We start from the raw sequence: 21,155 nt of genomic DNA on the forward strand, positions 1-21,155 counted from the left end.
TCAAGCTGCTGCTTTATTGTATGCAATTGAAACTCCAGGAGTAGCCTCCTGCAGAGAAGAAGCTATGTGAGAACTTAGAGTTGGCTAACGCTTAAAGTGAAGTGGCTTACGGAGAGAGAGTATATGGCTGAGAGTTTGGAGCGCAAAGTGCCCCGATGTGTACGGGTGGAAGCATGATTGAGAATGTTTTGCCCACAGTATCTGTCAATACATTAACTAAGATGCAGAACTCTCTCTCAAACCAGGCTTTGATTTCTACTGTTTTACTGATTCTGCCCAGTTTTAACTCCTAGAGTCAGGAGGATAGAGGGGAGATGACACCTATCCTGTTCCACCAGAGAGGACTTCCTCCTGTACATCTTGTAAAGCAGGGGTGACAAAAGAATGGCCTGCAGGCTGGATTCAGCCCATAGAACTGGTTTGTGCGGGCTGCTGAGAATTTGGGAGCCTTAAGGGACATAACCATTGGGCCGGCGCTCAAATGTAGACCGACTGTGGCCCAGCTGCAGCCCTGTACCGTGTGTTGTTCCAGATGCTTTATTACAGCGTGTTAAAATGCAGGAAGGGATTTCTCTCTCTAGAGGAAATGCTAATTTTAAAGCATTTCAACTAAGATAAATACAAGCTTTAACAAGAAACGGGCAGCTTTTCAGCCCTGTGGTCTCATCTGTACGCTTGCATCGTCATGTGTTGCATGACACTAGGATACAAAAATCTTGTTTTGCGGCTGAACAAATGCATGGGGTAGTGAAAGTTATGATTAAGCGTGGTCTGAAAGCCTTAGCTGAAACACATTTTCAAAGGAGACTGAAACAACAACAGTGCACACAAAGATCAGGAGAGATTTTTCCTTTCAGGGCTGATCCAAGATGCAATTATAAATTCTTAGATGAAAGCAGGAATCACATTTCTTAGAGTAACAGATGACATGCGTGCCAGCCAATCGAGAAAATTAAAACCAGACTGCGTTTGCATTCACCATCCAGCCAAAATGTAAAAATAATTTTTTTCCTCCAGATTTATTTAGTAAAACATTTCACATTAAATGAATTACTGTTACAATAATAATAGTTACAGAGCATTATCACAATAGCCAACATGTATCGAGAGCACTAGTAAAGAACAAGAATGCACGTTCTTCAGAAGATTTTTTTCCGGTAACTCAAATGCCACTTCCGTAAACAACAAAAACAAAAACACTGTTGCTAAAAAGGTGTACACAGAAAACACTGTACATACACAAGTTACATTTATCTGATGCTCTCAGACCAAAGCACTCTGCACATGTCTGAGTACTGCACAGTACTCTGAACAATGGGTCAAAATCCCACTAAAAACTAAAATTCTCCTTGGGTTAAAGTTCAGCACAGCGCATAAGGCAAAAATACAGGAATTATCATCCAGTTCTTTGCGTTTCAATTAAGCAGAAGGAATTTAAGGCAAACTTGGAAATTTTTGCATTGTTTCATATAATGAATCGGGACTTACAGATGGCAAATTCACAAAAGCAACACTTAACTACCTCCAATAAAACAGTTAGCTATTTGTAACATCAGAAATGTATACTGGACGTCTGTCCCTTCAGAGATTCCAACTGGATTTTCTAAAGGCAAAACATTTCTTGTAGAAATGACTCAGGAAAGTTGCATATGATAATCTTATTAAATATCTTCTACAAAATTTGAGTGAAAATCCAGTAGTTTTATGCACATACAAACTTACACCTATTTTAAAGTGCTTTAAAAATTGAGTGATTAAGAAATAGAACTGGATGATAATTTAAAATTGTATGACATCTCATTTGAAGGCCTAACCTTTTAGACTGCAAGACAGACATTACAGGCTGCAATAAGTTTATTCTACTGTAAGTACTAAACTGATTGTTGTGTTCAATTTTCCTAAAACTGAGCACTTCAGTGAACAGGGAAACAAGCACCCCAAACAGAGAATGCATGTGGCATGATTTGTTAGATTACACCGTCTCTAAAGGTACACATACACCTTTCTGATTGTTCTGCATCTTACATAGATCCATTTCTCCCTAAAAAGTTCTTCATCTAGAAACAGCAAGTGTTTTTTATTAAGCATTCCTTTTTGCGTTCTTAACAGCAAGCTTGCATACTAAAAGATTGCTTATGTTAGTACCCTAAATTTAGCACAAGGCTGCATTACACTCTATGACACTGGGCCCAAGTCTATAAAACCTAATTTAATATTGCTGTTGCCTACAAGGCCGTGTCCAGATGGGCATGGATGTTTGTTTCCCTGGGGACAGGTAGCAGGTGACACACAAGCAGGTTTTGTGCCGCTGCTACCTGTCACTAAGAAATGCCTGTGTCACGCACGCTTTAGTGCATGGCCTATTACCTCAGGTAGGGTGGGGTAGGGAAGGGCTGGTGTTAGCAACTGTGCTGGCTCCAGCCATCTTACCTGGGGTCCTGGGGGAGCTGCAGCCATGGCAGGAAGTCTGGCTGGCAGCTGGAGTGTGGCTGTGGCTGGCCAGGCTCTGGTTTTGGGCGGCACACACTACTGCCACATGTACCACCCTGCTTTTTTCAGCAGGATTTCCCAGGGTCAAAAAACAACCCCATGCTGCAAGGTAGCATCATGGGGAATGCCTGCATGTGTGGTGTGTGGCATGTGTGCCACACACTACACATCTGCGCGTGTCTGGATGCAGCCACAAAGGGAATAACGTATTTCACATCTTTAATGTACTTTCAGATCGACAAATGAAAGGTGCAATATAAAGATTGAATAACCATTCACATGTCTCTGTGGAGTATGAATTGTTTTAAATTTACTGATGGCAAACCCACCTCTCTGTGCCTTGGTTTCACTTTTACTGGTACAAGCTTTGTTTGCTAATGATTCAAAGCAGACTTTTACCTCCTCATTCAGGAAGCTCTGCTGTGATCAAAAGTCTTCAAAAAAATATTCCATACTGAATTATACAGAAACAAGTCTAACACCTTTAATTCATAAGTTCATCTATTAAATAAAAAATAATTTCGGACTACTCTGAACATCCTTATCTCCTCGTGTAGGCTGGGGTAGGATATTCCTTAATTCATAAATCAATGGCATTTCTGCAAAATTGTAAATAGCAAACAAAATAGTATGTGTAAACATTCAACTTGGGTATTCACCTGAATAGGAATGAAAAGGCAATCTATTCAACAGACTAAAAAAATATTTCTGTTGTGGCCAGTTCCTAAAAACTACTTTTCCCCACACAAACATGCAACATATAGCAATGCAGCTACTTGTATCTAATAACAGATTCATAGAAATCAATGATGCTATTATTGCTATGCAACTAGAATAAATCAATGGGTCACTTAAATAAGCAGCGTAGAAAATTCTTAATTTGTCAATTTTATTTGCTTACAAGTCCTGCTGAATTCTACCGAGTCTGAAGAATATTGGCAGGATTTCATAAATTTGTGCAAACATTTGTAAAGTAGGATTAATGTTCTTATGGTTAAAGACACAGTTCTCTTGTTATTTAAATCTGAATGTTAGCTTATGGAAGAACAAGGATAACTGCAGTTTGCCTGGCTGCAATTAGTTTTACAGGAACTCAGAATAAATTAAGTATGCCCAGAAACCTCACATTATGTATTTATAAATAAATGGCTTCTTTAAAACAACTTTTTCAAGCATTATTGCACTTTCAAAAGTAATAGCCTATGGGTTTTCAGAGAGTGAGGGGAAAACAGACAGTGGATTATTATGCTGAAATGGGTGAGTGATAATCCCAGGAGCAAAAAAACTTGCCAAGTACCAGAACTGGCAAATACAAGTGTTGACACTGGCATTTCGCAATAACATGATTCCTTGCTTAAATCAGAAAAACCTTTAGTAAAACATGCTACAAGAACCTAAAATCATATTTATTCAGTCCCCTGTTTTAAACAGCACAAACCATACTTGAACCATCAGTCCAAAAATGTAACTAAATTTAGGGCTGTCACTGAAGCAGACCTCTTTAATTCTGGTTCATCACAGGAACAGATCTTCTATACGTTACACAGGATATGTGCACAGTATCAAAAACTATGCCCAGTGCTTTTCATTCAAACACCATTTATTTTAAAGGCAAGACTTGTGAGGCAGAAGTGCCCTCTTAATATTCAATCCATATTCAGAAATGTTATGAAAATAGGAACATTAAACTAGCTCTTCTGAAAAAAAGTAGCAAATGTAGAGTACATTAAGAGAGTTATTGTTGACATTTCTCATAGGCACGAATGAATCAAGCAGATAAGAAACAAAAACATTGGGGCAATCAAAATGTAATCATGCTTTATGCATACAGCACTAAATTGGTAACAGCCTTATTGTAAAATCCTACGTTAGCACCATTTTTATATCTGAACACTCTGAATAAGCAATCATATATTCTTAAAAAAATAAAAGTGATAAGGAATATGGACATAAATATAATCAGGACAAAGGAAGGAATGGATAAGTCTCTCAAATATTTACACCCATGCTGTGAACTCTGTTGTGCTATTCAAGAAAACCAAGAGACACTGTTAATGAATTAACTATTTAAAATTTTCTTTGCATTACACAATTACAAAAAAAACACAGCAGACCAGGTGAGTAATTTAGCCTAGCATTCATCTGTCCACAGCAAAAAGATGGAGGAAGGGGGTTAAAAAGTTAGTTGGTTTCTTTTTAAACAGATTCAAAAATATAATAAAAGGCATTAAATTTGCCTTGTAAATGTATTAAGTAGTCACCAATTACTATTCCCAGCCCCAAACCCATTAAGCAGGTAACAAAGGTGAGTGTACAGGCAACATTTTATGGCATTTATTATTTACAAACCTTGAGATACAGAAACAAGGCAGCCCTTTAGTTACTGTTCATAAAAAAATGTGAAGCACTGGCATTTCTCAATATGAAGACACGGCCAGACAAGTATCAAATAGTCCAGTCATACAACACACTCAAATTGCTCTCATTCCTAGCACAGTAAACTGCATGTTTCATAGTAGGAAGGAGGAAGAGGTAAAAGCTCCAAGAACAGGGAAAGGATTAGATACACAACAGATTCCCTAACCTAGCCTAGACATGTACAGTCCTCCTTTTATCAAGACTAGCTGTTTCAGGCCAGTCCCAGGATGCAGTCCATGCCCCAGTCAGCAGCAAGTCTTCCATTCATGTTGCTTTATAAAAATAACAACAACCAAGGCCAACTTTTGGAAGAATACATCCAGCGCCATTCCAATCAAGTTTCACCTTGTCCCTCCGACTCCAGAAAATGCAGCTTATGGTCTCCCCATTGATTAGCCATCTTTTCAGGCAGGTTAAGTTCCATCTTCACATTAGGTTTGCAAGAGTGTTAAGTTTTCAAAGTGCAGTCAAACCAAAATTACATCGACAATACATCATACCAGCAGAGTCCAGCCACGAATCTGAGATAGGGTCATATTTCTGTACGGTGTTCAGATAGGACGACCCTGAGTGACCTCCGACTACATACAGGTAGTTATCAATGACAGCTGCACCAACTCCTATTAAAGAGGGGGAAAAATGCAAAATTGTTAAGTACCACACTGAATGATGTTTTTGTTATTAATCAATGTGAAATGAAGTTAAAAGGACTGGACGTGAATGAAAATCTGCGTGTTGTGGCTCCTATGCTCCTTTCTCGAGTCATTCTCCCATGCAGCAAAACAACCATCTTTTCCAGCTCACCCTGTCAGGCAGGCAGGCAAACCATCTACACTAGTGCAAGCAATGTGGGCTTTAGCCCCCTTACCAACCTAGGGCCACTCTTTCCATATTTAGCTCCAGATATCAGAGGTAACAAACCATTTTTAAGATGTTGCCTTTACTCATGTTATGCAAGTTGATCACCTGCGGAATGACATTTGTTTTTACTCCCCAGCTGCTCCCCACCAATTTAAGCTGGGCCACCTGTGAATGAGGTATTATTCAAAATTCAATTGAAGTGGGAGAACTGGGTTGTTCAGGAGGCTGAGAGAGAGAGATGAGAAATACTGCACCACTGAATTCACAAAGACATTAATTAGTTCTTTCATACAGTACATTTCAGCAACATCTGACCTAATTTAAGGAAGAAGGACAATGCCCTGAAGGTCACGTCTTTTAGCTTTAAATTTTTCAAACCTGTATTAGGACAAATGAAAGTTTAGTGTCTATAAGACATGGGGATTAACCCTTGTATACTCAGTGTTTCGTACGTCCCTACCTGTTCTGGGTTCCTTCATGGATCTACACACCGTCCACTGATTTTGATGAGGGTCATATCTTTCAATGCTTGACACGTGGGACACACCATTGTGTCCACCTACTACAAAAATGAAGCCCAGCATGACGCCAACGCCAAAGTTTATTCTTTTATCAGCCATTGAAGCTACCGTGTCCCAGGAGTCTTTACTCGGATCATAACGTTCCATGCTGCAGATACAAACAAACAACTTGTAAGTCTTGGGTTTTAATGACATTTGTTTGTACCGAGGTTTTATACCACAAGAGACTTGGCTGCATTCGTCTGGGATTTCTAGCCTACTTCTGCGATGAGATAAATTTCATCTGCAACAGAGTATGAGGTTTGGGGCTCTCTCAAGGATAAGCGCTAGTATAAGTAAAATTCCCCCCCGAATTTGCCTGCCAGCAAAATATCACACAACTCTGCAGCACAATTTATCCAAGAAGCCTGTCGGGTGGAATATTCCCCCTGGCCAGTCCCAGTTTGAAAAAAGTCTAATAGAAAAAACTGTGGAGACACTGTTCTTCGGAATATTAACACAGTGGCTGAAGCCTCTGTTCACTGAACTGTAACTGGAGATAGAAACCAATCACTTCAGAATAACTTTGAAATTATTAAGCCCCAGAAGCCATGAGTCTCCCCAACAAGAGCAGCACAGATGGTCAGTGTCATTAACACACAGCCATTAATTGCTAGATGTGCAGCTCCCATAGCACTGGGGAAGGGAAAGGGGAACAGGATATTCAGATGCACGAGTGGAGGAGAGGCAAGGAATTTACTGACACATTATTCAGCTTATTCTGCCTTCCGGGGCTTATGAGCCCAGTAACCATGTCATATTCCTTATGAATAGGCAGTGAGAACAAAGGTACTCAATACAAAAAGGAATTAAAAAAAAAGAAAATAAAAAGAATGGTTTCCGTATGAGTGTGGACAAAAGGAAGGTCTGTTTAAGATATGAATGCAGGAGAAGAACAAGACTGTAAAGGCTGTTAAACATTAAACTTCTGTTATGATTTTTTTTTCCCTTAAATTTACCATCGATTTAATAGCACCCTTTCACAATACTTCAATGCTAAACGTGAGACTTACCACACTAAATGGGGAACAGAACTCACGTTTAAAGAGACTCATGCATTCACCTACTGAAAAGCATCTCCTTCCTCACACCTATGGGCCTGTTCCTTTCCTTGTGCAAAGTGCTTGTCTATGCCAGGAAATTACTACAAAGCTTAGAGTGGAATTTACAGCATAGTTGCTAGTTCATACTAATGCCCTAGGTGTATACTCTTATTCTACACCAAGAGTGACTTTGTGCTACTTAGCTTAGACCTCTTTAGAAGTCGATTAAATTAAGCCAGACAAAGACATGATTAGTGCAAAATAAAGATTTCCACAAGGAAACAGTGTAGAAGAGCTGCTGTGCAATAATCATACCAGGGTATTACTCCATGGAGAAATGCCTTGAATGAGTGGCAAACACTTTGACGACTTATTTTTCATAGCATATTAAGTCATTTTAACCAGTATCACAGTTCACATGTTTAAAAGGGAAGAGATTTGAATAACACTGCAGTAAAGTCCTTGGTCAAAACGATTTCCTTCTCAATTAGCAATCAGTCTCTCATGATTTAGCATTCTCCTCCTAAGTGACAATTTTGCTGAGGTTTGCTACTTGTGATACAAAACAAGGAAATCATCCCCAGCTACAGTATGTAGCATTTTTTAAAAATATATTGTGGAGCATTTTATTTTATACTTCATGTACAGTACAGGTACAGCAAAGAAGGAATTCTGTATTTTTAAATACCCAATGTTTTATCTAGGTGTCAAACAAAAACATTCCTCTCTCAAATGTTCTCCATCCTTACACTAATTATTCACTTATTTATACTAAGGCCCCTTCACACAGTTTGCCTTTTGAAGAGATGCATCCATTTGTTCTACCTCAGCGGTGTCAAACTCACCTGTGTTCCCAGGCCATATCTGGGCCCCAAGGACCCTTGCAGGACAGATCCGGTAGTGGTGGGGCAAGCTGTCATTCACCCTCATACACTGCCAACAAGTGTGTCCCACGGGAATCTGTAGCTGGGAATCTGGTGTCAGGCCCTGTCCCTGCTTGCCCCACCCACAAATTCCTGGCTCCTCTGGGAGCTTGGTGGGCCAGATGAAATGGCTCCACAGGCCGCATCTGGCTTGCAGGTTGTAAGTCTGACACCCCTATTCTACTGTCATTAATGAGGGAAGGCTGCTGCAAACAGACAAGTTCTACGCTGTACCCTGCAGTCCTGATCCTGTAACCAGATCCACATGGACTAAGTCTGGAAACTGAATGGCGCTCCACTGACTTCAAAGACTTGTCTTCTTTCTTATCTCTGCCTGCCTGGGACCATTGCTGAAGAAATACCACTCTCTACCTGTATCATGACTACCCTTAAACAAGAGCTTAGAGTTTACTATGAACTTATGGTTTCAGACGTGGCCAATCCACCCATGTCAAAACAATAAGATGACTGACATGCATAAAAAGTAGGTATATGCCAGAGTATGATTTTTTTTTAAACACGCACCTTCAAATTTAGTAGCAGGTGAGGCAAACTACATCATTTATTTTCTTTGAAGGGGCGCATGAGTGTGCATACAAGTCCATTTTCTTAGCTAAAATAATTCAGGAAACTGTTGCATAGAGATTCCCCAACTAAATTCTCAGGTGGATATTACAGAACAAAATTTAATGAGGCCCACTGTGGATTACCAATGATTTTGCTGAGACTGTGCACATGTGTGTGCACTATGGCTGCTGATCACAGGAATAATAATGATCACGGCTGATTTTACAAGTTGAATTCTGGTGTTCTACACACTTCTTACACACCTCAAAAGGTACTTACCTGTTCATGTGGGCAGGACCATAGCCACCAATGGCATATATCATTCCATCCAAGACAGCTGCAGCAAAACAACTTCTTGTTTTAGTCATTGGTGCAACTGGCTGCCATTCCTTAACCTTTGGAATGTATTTCTCTACTGACTGTAAATATGTCTGCCCATCATAGCCACCCAAGGCATACAGTTCTCCTGCTAGAACAACTACTCCAAGAGTACTGCGGCTCTCATTCATTCTTTCGAGAGACGTCCAGGTGTTTGTATCAGGATCCCAGCATTCCACTGAATTTTCATGTTTTCGGTAATTGATGCCTTGACACACATGGGTTGCAATCCCTCCTACCACATATACTTTCTGGTCCAAGACACATATTCCAAATTCATAGCGGGGAATGCTAAGAGGTGCTAAACCAATCCAGGAGTCATTCTGGGGAAAATACATTTCAACACTGGAGAGGAAATAAAAAACAGCAGATTAAATGAGTGCATAGCACTCTGAAACTTTACTAAATATCATCTGTCATTAAAAATAAGTATTATTTTGGTCAAGATTAACTGTTGTGTTTCTCACACAAGCCTAATGCTCTTTCCGTTTGACTGGGTCACAAGTGCTACTAATCATGTTCACCTAACTGCCAATTAGGAACACAGCCTCACTGTGTTTGACAGTAGTACACAGTCCCTGCTGCAAAATGCTTACTGTCCAAACAGAGAAGCCAGATACAGAGCAGAAAATGAATACAAAGGCAGAATGAACAGTGCAATGGTAGCATGTCATGCAAATACTACAATTTGTTGTGGAGGTTGGTTTAGTTAAGGGATATGCCAAAAGGAAAGCTCAATGGCAATGAAGGCAGGATAAAGGAGAAGAGAGTAAGAGGGGCAGATGTATATAAAACATACATGAAAGATTTGACGAGCGTGATTGTGAAACTTCCTTTTAAAAATAAACCTATTTAGAATGAAAATAGTAAAGGATGACAAACATGTTCAGGATTAATGTATTTAGGTAGTTTAAGTGTAATATTAAGCAGTCATGCTTGCTGCTAGCACTATGAAGAAATCCAGCCATCGATGTGATGGAAGTTATTGATCAAGGATCTGGAACCACAGCTCACTAAAGAGCTAAAACCACATTTTGAAAGCAGTAGGCTCTTCTGAAAATTTAGTGAGACTGTTTTCTTGTTTCAGTTGTTTCAAGTAGCTTATAGGAACATAAGAAGCGTCACACTGGGTCAGACCAATGGTTCTTCTAGCCCAGTGTCCTGCCTGAGACAGTGGCAGAAGTGGATGCTATACAGGAGGGGTGTCATCTGGCCCGATGAGTGGCATGGAGCTGATCCACAGGCCAGCTCAGGCCTACGAACCCTCCTTCTACTGCCTGATCCGGCACAGGTGGCACCCATTCAGGCCAGTCCAGGATGCTGACTCCCTGAGGCAGTGCAGCCTGGGACCCAGCTCTAGCAGGCAGCATGGGCAGCACCCCATGGAGCAGCATAGCATGGAACTAAGCCCCAGCAGGTTGCCCCGCTCACTGCCAGTCCTGGCTGCACTGCTCATGCTGCTTACTGGGGTGCATGGAGCACAGTCTGGGACCGGTCCCAGCAAGTGGTGCAGCTCAGGACCTAGCCCAAACAAGTGCTGCAAGTTCTAGGCACCCAGGGGTTGGATAATAGGGCTCTACAGGCCAAATCTGGCCCACAGACTTTATGTTTGACACGCCTGCTATACAGGGAGAATACCAAAATGGACATCTCTAGAGTGATCTATCCCCTATTCAGTATTTCAAAGCTAGTCTGGGAAACTTGGGGCCAGTTCTTGACCCGAAATAGACTTCAGTGTACTCAGGTAGGTTTCCCCAGACCTTCGTTTCCAGGACAGCTACAGAGAACAAGCATCTAGCATCCTACATCTCAGAAAGAACACAAACAAAAAGGTTCAAATCAAGAGGCTGACAAAAGATACAACAGCAAACATTCAGCTTTGCTATTCTCTGCAGGAGAAAGCATTCAGTGCTGTAGAGTGGCACAGTGGCAATTTCAATTACCTACTCCTGGATGACATTTGTCCTTACTCATCCCCTCATCATGAATAGATGTGGGAGCAGGGTAAGCTTTGTATAACATGACACAATGTTTAAAATCCTTGATTTTAAACTGCAGCAGAAGAGAGGCAAATACAAATAAAAACTCAATGAAGCATACTCCGTTACAGAACATTTACTAAATGTTCAAGTGTAACAGAAACCCATTGATTTCTACACGTATTAGAAAAGGCTTTTTTTCTTTTTCTTTTAAAGAAGTGGACATCACTGGGACTTTGCAAAACAGCCCCAGATTATTAAGAAGAGACATATGTTTGACACTGCTGCTGTAAAAGGAGAACCGGATAGCTCTAGGGCAGAGGCGAGCAATTATTTTGGGCAGAGGGCCACTTACTGAGTTTCGGCAAGCCATTGACGGCTGCATGCCAGGCAGCCCAGGGCTGATTAATATTAATTTTCTAAAATTTTCAGGGGCCCTGTGGGCCGGATAGAATGGCCTGGTGGGTCGCATCTGGCCCCCGGGCCACATTTTGCCCACCCCTGCTCTAGAGTGACCGCTTCACCATTCAACACCCTCCTTGGACTGAACAGAAAATTACTATGAAACATTTAATGTCTTAATTTTTTTAAACCAAAAACCTTACTATTCCTAGCTTTACAACTCTGTACTCTGCTGTTTTGAATTTATCATTTTGATAAAGGAAAACTAAGTTTTACCCAATCAAATCTGGCAAAATTGAGATAATCCAAATGTGAACACATGCAGGGCGTGTCTACATGTGAAAAACTCTGGTGCATACTGTGCCTACTGCTCCCAGGTGCCAGGTTTACCCATGTGCCCAGGACTCCAACGCACTGAGTTGGGTTGGAGCAGTAAAAGGCCCAATCCTTGTGGCAGCGCAGCCCTGGTCCCTCCCCTGCTGTCTGCAATGAGCCAGGCTAAGGCTTTGCAGACCTCAGTGAAGTGGCTTACAGCCTCCCCACTGCCTGCTGCAAACAGCCTTGGCTCTGGGCATGCCCCTGCCACCTGCCACAGAGCCTGAGCTACTTATAGGAGGCAGTGGGAATGCTGCAAGCTGCTGCACTGAGGTCTGCAGAGCTCTGGCCCAGCTCACTTCTGATACTGGGCGCACATGCATCTCTGGGTGGATGACAGGGAAAGGGCTGGGGTCTACGCTGCCACAACAAGGATTGGGCCCCTTATGGCTCCCGCACCACCCACCCCTGGCATGCCAACATCTTATAAGTTGAGTTTGGGGTGTTATTGGCACTCTGCCCAAAAATGTTGCTGACCCCTGATCTAAACACTTCTGCTTCAACAAAACAGCACGAGTAGTTCAGCCTAGCATAGTGTAAGACTCTTTTACGCTATTAAAAAGGGCGTGCTGTCAACCTCAAAAAAAACTATTTATCTGACTATTTTAATTCAGTGCCACAAATAATACCAAACAATAAGAGGACCAGGGAAAAGAAAAGGATTTTTCTCTACTTATACAGATTTTGTGCATCAGACAGACACACCCCTGAAAAGTGCAATAGAGATTCTGATTATTAGAGTCTATTCTCAGAGTGACGTGGAACAACCTCTCTGCTACCTAACGTGTAGCATGAAAGAGAATAAAAGGGGGAGGGAAAAGGAATTATTTGTTTGCTTCCTCAGCTTAGGACAGAAAGCCTTGCTTAATGGCTATAAGGGCTGTAGTGTTGATACAGTTGTAAGCAATCACTAAAAGATGATACTGGTATTCATGTTCCCTACCTGGCACATAGCCGAGCACACCCATCTTCCCTTAAGCTAAAAAACTATAGAGCTGGTGGCCCTGCATTATCTTCCGCACTCCTTGCCACCAGCATCCTTAGGCTCAATCTAGCTTTATGACTTGAAGCCTATTTGGTGCATACAGAATTTTTAGATTTCAGTGTCATGCCTCTAATAAGCTGTACTGACATGAGCATGACAGGATCCAGCACATCACAAGCTTTACAATACTCTCAACTCTTCTTGAATTTTCAGAGGCAACAAATGCCACTGCTCTGATCTCTGAACTATCCCACTATCAAATTAAAGTTCCTTCTCTGTAATTTGGAGGCAAAGAAGTCCTAGTGTGAAGGATTCTACTAAAGCAAGTTTTATTCTCCCCACTTAATCAAGGCTGATGCTCGAGGAGGGCAGAGAAAGCACTTCAAAGACATCCCCAAGGCCAACTTGAAAAAAAGGCAAAATTAACATCAACTTGTGGGAGACCGTTGCCCAGGGCTGCCCCAAATGGAAGAAGTCTTCTGTAAGGATCTCAGTACTTTGAAACCATACACTGACAACAGGAGTTGGAAAAGCAGAAGTGGCAGAAACAGTACGTCACTGACTGAATCAAGAACCTAAAGCCACCCACCCCACATGAAAACAGGGGCCTGAGTTGCAACAGAGTCTCTTGATCCCAGATCAACCTCGTTAGTCATCTCTGGACCCACAGATAAGACAACTATGGAAGACAATCATCTTCAGTGGCAAAGGATTCCCCAGTGATGATGATTAAGAGTCCTAAATTTAAAATTCTCCACTTAATTCTCTGAACTTGACTCCCTATTACAATATTCTCTAACCTCATTCTCAGAGGCACCAAAACTTTTTTGCCAGCAGAGCACAAGCACGAAGACTTTCAGCCTCAATGGTTTTAAGATAATAAAACCTGGAGTCTGTAGCAGAGAATACAAACCTATGTTATAATCAAGGACTTGAGTCAGTCTTATTCATACATTTCTTGTATAGAATTGTAAGTCAAAATTTTCTTCATGAGATAAAGTAGTGGGGTACAAAAGCCTGCCTCTAGGTGACAATTCTATAGTTCTGGCAACCTAGGGAGGTAACTGAAAGGAAAATAAAAGCAATATTTGTTGTGAAAACCCAGAAAAGAAATCCAGGTAAAAACAGAGTGAGAATAGTCATGTTACTAACAAATTTCATGTTTGTCTTTAGTGTGCATGTTAAAGCAGGTGCATACTAACATGGTGCTCCACCGCCGTTAATGAAGCTACACTGCTTCAGATACTAGTTTCATAGAAGTAGGGTTGTAGGGGATCTGAGCAAATCATCTAGTCTGACTCCCTGCCCTGGACAGGAATGAATACAGGGCTCTTATGACCCCTATTAAGTTTAAGCTCAGATGACCCCAGCTAAGAACTAGCTAACTAGAATTAGCTCGGGTGGGTGTCTGTTTGGTACATTGTGTAATAAAGACATAGCCTCAGTTGCACAAACACAGCAGTTCCCAACACAAAGTCTATTTTAACCCTGATCAGGAAGGTTACATTCAGGCATGCCTGCTAGCATCACTCAAACAGTTTAAATTTTTCTGCTCCTTACCTCTCCAAGCACGCAAACAGTCCAGCTTTTCCTCCTACAGCACAAAGAACTTTAGGAGCACAACGAGGCCTTGTCATCAGCACAGTCTGATGGGAAAGTCTGTGTTCAGGCATGAAATGGTATTTCAGGGCTTCATTTAGTAGATGTTTACAAGTATGGTCATCTCGAATAAGATGGTTTGCTTCATACAATCTAGTAAGAAACTTAACGCTCAGCAGTGGTAATCGGACGGAGTGTAGGAGCTGCGCTAAGTATTTCTGCCGCTCCTGCACATCATACTTGATCCAAGACTCTAGTGCATAAAAGACCGTCTCTTCTGTGACAACGTTCAAACAGTCATTGGAAACAATTTCATCCAATTCAGAATGTGTCAGCTCAAAAAACTCTTCAGTCTGACAAACATCTTCAAAGTTTTGACAAATGTATTTGTTAGCAGCCAAGTAGAGGTCATGGCAGCCATATGTCTCTGCAAAACGAGAAATCCCAATGCAATTGCCAGGATCAAGCTGGCTTTCAAGAAACGTGCAGCATTCCTTCAGTACAAGTTTGATCTGGAGAAGATTTGCAGCTGGAAGAAGCGACTCAACAGTGTCCTGCGAGATGAATACAGTTCCCGTGTACGCATACTCAACTATGGCCTGCAGTGCTGCCTCATCGATGTACTGGAACTCGACTTCAGAGTTCTCCTTCTCTGAAAGATTTCCAGTGAACATGGCTTTGAAATATGGGCTGATGCTGGCAAGCACCACTTTGTGGGCATGGATCTTGACATCGCCAACTCTCAGGATAATGTCACAGAGCTCGTGATGTTGGCGAAGAAGATTCAAGCCCTGCAAAAGCTGTTCAGAATGCAAGTGGGTTAAGTTGGCAAGCATGTAGGCTGGAGACGACTGGTCCATCTGTGACAAACAAAATTTTAAATGCATTATTAAAGCTTTTATTTTAAGGGTCTCAACTACTTACTCAATTATTTAGAACATACCAACAATTAAAAAAGTACTTTTCATAATTTATGCTGTTACTTTAATGGGTGTATTGTATTCAACTAAAGAAAATCAACCAAGACTATTTTGCTTTTGACTTCTCTTGATCTGCAAATACTTTTCTTAGGCAAGTTAAAATCAGAGACATTCTTACTAAATACTTGTTCCTTAAAAAGTATCTCTTTATAAAATCTGAAATTTGTGCCCAAAACACCTGATAATATCTTTAAAACAAAATCCTGTCTCAAAAATATTCTTGGGAATTGCAACAGTTGGAATTAAATAATGTAAAGACTGTGCTGATTTCAGAAAGTATGAACACAAGGTAACAACACACGGTACAATGTCAGCTTGATGCACAACTGCCCTAGTTTAAAGAAACCTGCTTACAACTTCCATCTGAATGCTTCAAGCTGTGGGTCAAGGAGCCATGCTGATAATGCTCTTTAATGAATTGGGAGCAGACCTTGTGGAAAAAACAATTACTACATACACTTGTCCTTGGAGGGCCATGAACTCTTCAAAACTGAAGATTCACTGTGAGGTTCAAATTTTCCTCCTTTCTTTTCAGGATTACTTTGCAGGGGAGATTAATCAATTATTTAGGTTTAGGGATGGCAATGAAGAATAAAAGTACTTGGGTATTACAAAAACAAATTGTAATAGTTTTAAAAAAGTTAAGTTGCTTGCTTTGTTCTGGAAACTTATTTCAAATTATTGTTATAGATGTATAAAAGCTCAGAAGAATAATATTATTTATGCTACAACTATGTTCTTTATAGCTACTTAAAACACAGGCACTCCAATCTCTTTTTTGAGTGGAATTCTTTTTTGTAATTATTCGTAGTATGTAGACCAGAGTCAGCTCTTTTGCATACTATTTAATTGCAGCCGAATTATTAAATTTGTGGGGGAGGGAAGTGTCAAGATCCTGGAAACTGAGACGACAGAGTTCTTTCAACAAAGGACACTGCGCCCATATGATTTATGAAATAAAAATGTATTGGCTTCTCATTTGTTTAACTGACTATAATGAACTGCACAAATTCACTTCCTGCAACCTATTATTAAAAAAAAAGTTAGATTTTGTATTCAGTTGTATTCTCTTCACCCTTTTTATATGTCCTTAACTGACACCTAATTTGCAGAGCAGTGTATCTGCAAAGTACTGGATCTGGAAGGAGACAATCACCTGCCAGAACCTAAATATAGATTATCATCATAACTGACAAAGAGGTGAAGAGTTACAAGTGCAGTAAAAATACTCTTCTATTGGAAAATACACAAGTTCATGCCTTTCCTTTTACAGCCTTGTCAGCTCTCTCTTGTCCAGAAAAAAGGAAAAATACCTTTCCCCAGACTTCTGTATACAAGATGTTAGGGATGGAAATGAGCAGCTAAACTGCTTTTCTCAGATTATTGCTTTTGAATTTGTCTTTGATTTGATTTAGTGTTTTGTTTTAATAATACAGAAGAGTGAGTGGATTCATGAAGAGCATATTGAAAGAAGAGACAGTTGTCAGAGCACAGAAACAGATCCAGCAAACACCTGTGCATGAGTATGAAACCTTCAAAATTAAATGCGTGTTTACCAGTTATAACCAAAATGGTCTCTACCACATGAACAACAGTGCACAGAAATGTGAAGTCACAGCCCATGCATAGTTTTGTCATACCATCAGTCATGAAATCTGGAAATAGGCACATTCAGCAACTTCAGAGATATGCCTCATACCTTGGATTTACCTAAGCATTACTGTTCCTATAATTTACAATATAAAGATTAACTACACGTTCCTATAAACCACATACATGAATCATTGAGTCCTAGCTCTTGTGATAACTTGGTATGATAAAAAAACTAGTGTTAGAACTAAAGCACAACAGTAGCAATAAAATTATTGTTAAAAAACTCAGGGGTTATTCTGATAAGCTAGTTCTAAACTCATTTAATATAGAAAATCACCTTTTCATGAGTGACATTATGTAATACGTCAGTAATCAAAGAAGGAGGTTTAAAACATAAGAAAAGGAAGTTCCTTTCCACACCATGTGTAATCAACTTGTGGGACCTGGTGCCACTAGATGTTGTAGAGGCTAGCGGTGCACCAATAAATTTTTTTTGGCAAATTATCAACCAGCCCTATCAGCTGATACTGATCCCAACAGTTGACATGCATCTTGGAGAGCAGCGTCTTACTGGTAAGTCTGCAGGGGGTAAAAAGCATGGGACAGATTGAGGCCCCCACAGTAAGGGAGGGAATGGGGCTGGGGCAGGTGCTGCCCAGCTGGCGTCAGGGCAGGATGTGGAACAGAGCTGCAGGCAGCTTGTCCGGGGGCGTGTGGGCAGCTCCTTGCTGCTGTTCACACCCCTGGGGGAGGCATGGGAGGCATACACCCCCCAGATTTGTGCACTGGGTGAGGGCAGGCTGCCTGCTCTGGGGTCAGGGCCTGTGCTACCCTCTTCCGGGCAGGGAGGGCTGGGCCAGGGCAGGCAGGATGGGCAGCAGCAGTACTGGGGGGGCTACAGGGTGGGTTACCGCAACCCCCAAATTCACCATAGTCCCCTCTCCCAGTGCCACTACTGCCTACCCCGAGTGTAGCCCCTACCCAGTCCCTCTGCCGGGAAGAGGCCAATGCAACCCCTGGCCCTGAGCCTGCAACAGGCATCTCCCGTCCCTCCCCTCCTCCTCAAGCCCTGCCTCACCATGGCTGGGCAGGTCCAGCTCCAGCTCCAGCTCCAGCCCCAGTCCCAGCCCCAGTCCACTCCACTCGCACCCCCGACACCTCTTCCCCCACACAGACTTACTGGCGAGATGCTGTTCTCCAAGCTGCCAGGCTGCATTCCTGGCTGTGTTCATGCTGCTGTGCACAAGCACAAAGCATTTAATTGGTGACATTAATCGGCTACATTGGCCAAAGAAAGCCAATTGCCGATAACATTGATTTTTCCTTTTATTGGTGCCAATACGATATGGACCAATACAATGGTACAGCTATAGTAGGGGCCAATGATTTAATCAGGTTCAAAAGATAATTAGATACATTCATGCAGGAATGAGGAGGGTAGGGCTGCAACCTCTAGGAAAAGGAGAAGGGTAAAAGACAGACCATCGAATCCTTCAGCCATCCAACTGAGATCAACCTTCAGCTGGATGTACTTAAGTGCTTCACTGCATTTAGCTTTACATTTCTGGAGCAACAACAATGGTAACACCCGAAACATTACTTTGCTGTCTGCTACTAATCACCATGCCAAATTACCTACACCAAAAACTGTCATCCCTCATATTACTGTTTCACTGCATACACTACTTAATTTTCTTCCAGCTCTTATACAGATCACAACACACAAAGGGGAATATGCAACAAATGAGCCACCATCTCAGGCAAGCTTCAGCTTACCTGTCACTCCCTAGAGATGCACAGCTCTGGGAAATATGCTAGAGTGATACCTACGGGGCATTCAGAAACTACAGCTGTACAAATAATAAATGTATCACCACCCTTGTGCATCTTTAGATTTGTTGGAAGCAGACTAATGACCCATTCCATGACTAGCACAGGATGTTAAAGATGTGATCGTCTTGGTCACCTCCAGGCACAGGCAACTGGTAGAGGAGGCATGCATCTCCCCCGAGATGGGCCCCCAACTCGGTACCACTCAGGACAAGGCAGTTTTTTTGCTGTGCAAGCCAGTGGTGTGTTGGAGGAGGGCACTAAGCTGCACAGAAATATAGGAAAGGATATGGGACTTTTGGGCTGCCCCTGGGTCCACCCACAAATTGTGGCCCCCCCAGACTCAGGAGGCACTAGTTACCCCTGCCTCCAGGGCTTGACTTTAAGATCATTCTTAAAAACAATGTTGAAGACCTGGCTCCAGAAAAAGGTGCTGCTCTCTGCAAGGCAGCTGTTACTAGCACAGTGATTCTCCAGCAGGCTCCTACAGCACCCTGAGGCGCCTGGAGATGCCTTCAAGGATGCGGCAGGGTGTCACATAAGTGTTAGCCTTATGTGGCGTGCAAAGATTCACAAGAGAAACCCAGAAACATCAAGTCAGAATCCAGAGTGTCCAAACCTATGTGTTCAAGCTTATACAGGCAGTCCTCAACTTACAATGTTTATAAATTGACACCCTGTTTCAACTTTATGATGTCAGGTTCAACTTTACAATGCTTGATCCGATGCCATGCTGACGAACAAGTTCGCTGTGTCGCTCATTTTCCTGGAGAATATCTGTCCAAATTTCCTTGGACACTTTCTTTAAGAAGCAGACAAGACTCCAGAAAAACCTGTGGCCAGGACTCCTGAGAAGACTCCAGCCAAGAGCCCTTCAAAAAGTTCAGCAAAGTCACCTCAAAGAAGTCCTTCCAAATCAATATGATTGTTATTTAGAATATAAATATATTAGTGTAGCTATGTTACTCATCTATAATTGATCGAACACAAAATTCTGGGTTATTTTTGGTGAAAATAGGGTATTGGGCCTTGGTTCAGGAACCAAACCTCCCATTTGTAACACTGTCTCCTATGGGAAAAATTGGTTCCAAGTTACGTTTCGACTTAAGATGCAGTTTTTGAGTCATAAGTCCGAGGACTGCCTCGGGGGTGGATCAGGAACCGGGTGCCCCATGGAGGTCAAACGGTCACAGCCCTCTGGAAAACCGTTTTAGACTAGACATAAGGAAATGCTTCTTTACCATCCAAATCTCCAGAGTCTGGACTAGACTCCCCGCTGGGAAGTGGTGCAAGCACTGACTCTGGACACCTTTCAGAAATGCTCGGATGCTCACCTGGCCGGAGTCCTCTGACCCTGCTGACGTCCTGCCACTCGGGCAGGGGGGCTGGCCCTGACACTCTTGCAAGGGCCCTCATAGCCCCAACGTCTATGAAATCGATGAAGATGGATGCAGAGAAGTGGGGAGGGAAGGTCATTTACTCCAGTGTTTCTCAACCCAAAAGTGAGACTATGCAAAGGGCTGGTGAACAAGCATTTTAAAAACAGGATCTCCTTTCAAGGAGAAAAACGTGGGGCAGCTTTCCTTTTGCAGGGGGAAGCTCTGCCAGACCCCCTCCCCACTCCTCCTCCCCTCACACTGAGGGGTCGGGAGTGAGAGGCCTGGTCCAAAACCGGATGAGAGCCGCTGCTCCAGCCCAGCCCCTGCCCGAGGGAACCCCCCTCATACAGCCCATCCCCACACGAGTCCTGACACGACCAGCCCCGCGCAGGAGGCAGAGGAAGTTCCCTTCAACCCCCCTGGGCCGGGCCGGGCCCGACCTGACTGAACCGGGCCTTGTGCAGGGATGGGGGGGCAGAGCCGTGCCCCCCGCGGGTGCCGGGTCCGGCCTCACCTGAGTCATGGGGGAGACACCAAAGCCCGCGGCGGCGGCGGCGGCAGCAGCCTCAGGCGCCTCCTGTCAGCCAGGCAGCAACAAAACAACGGCCCTGCGTCACTTCCGGCCCTGCCATCTCTTTCCCCTCCTTCCCAGCTCCCAGACGCCCCCACGTCGCACGGGAAACTACTCCTCCCAGCAGGCCTCGCGCCGAACCCGCGCCGCCATTCGGAACGGGCAAATGGTTCCGCCCTCCTCCCCCCCTGCTTTCTGATTGGCGGGGCACTGTTGGTCGCG

At 42.7% G+C, this 21,155-nt stretch overlaps 1 protein-coding gene across 1 annotated transcript; it reads right to left on the reverse strand.

Moving 5' to 3' along the window:
- Positions 1-994: 994 nt before the first annotated feature.
- On the reverse strand, positions 995-20,998 carry KLHL28 (kelch like family member 28). The gene is made up of 5 exons (XM_090034415.1): positions 20,877-20,998; positions 14,542-15,440; positions 9,142-9,585; positions 6,230-6,438; positions 995-5,528 (listed from the first exon to the last, which is right to left on the reverse strand). Exons 1-5 carry the CDS (start codon positions 20,883-20,885, stop codon positions 5,365-5,367), a joined length of 1,725 nt encoding a protein of 574 aa, XP_089890541.1. The 5' UTR covers positions 20,886-20,998; the 3' UTR covers positions 995-5,364.
- Between the last annotated feature and the right edge of the window lie 157 nt (positions 20,999-21,155).

This window comes from Crocodylus siamensis, chromosome 2 (assembly GCF_052110815.1).
Source record: "Crocodylus siamensis isolate JL-2025a chromosome 2, ASM5211081v1, whole genome shotgun sequence".
Classification (NCBI taxonomy): Eukaryota; Metazoa; Chordata; order Crocodylia; family Crocodylidae; genus Crocodylus; species Crocodylus siamensis.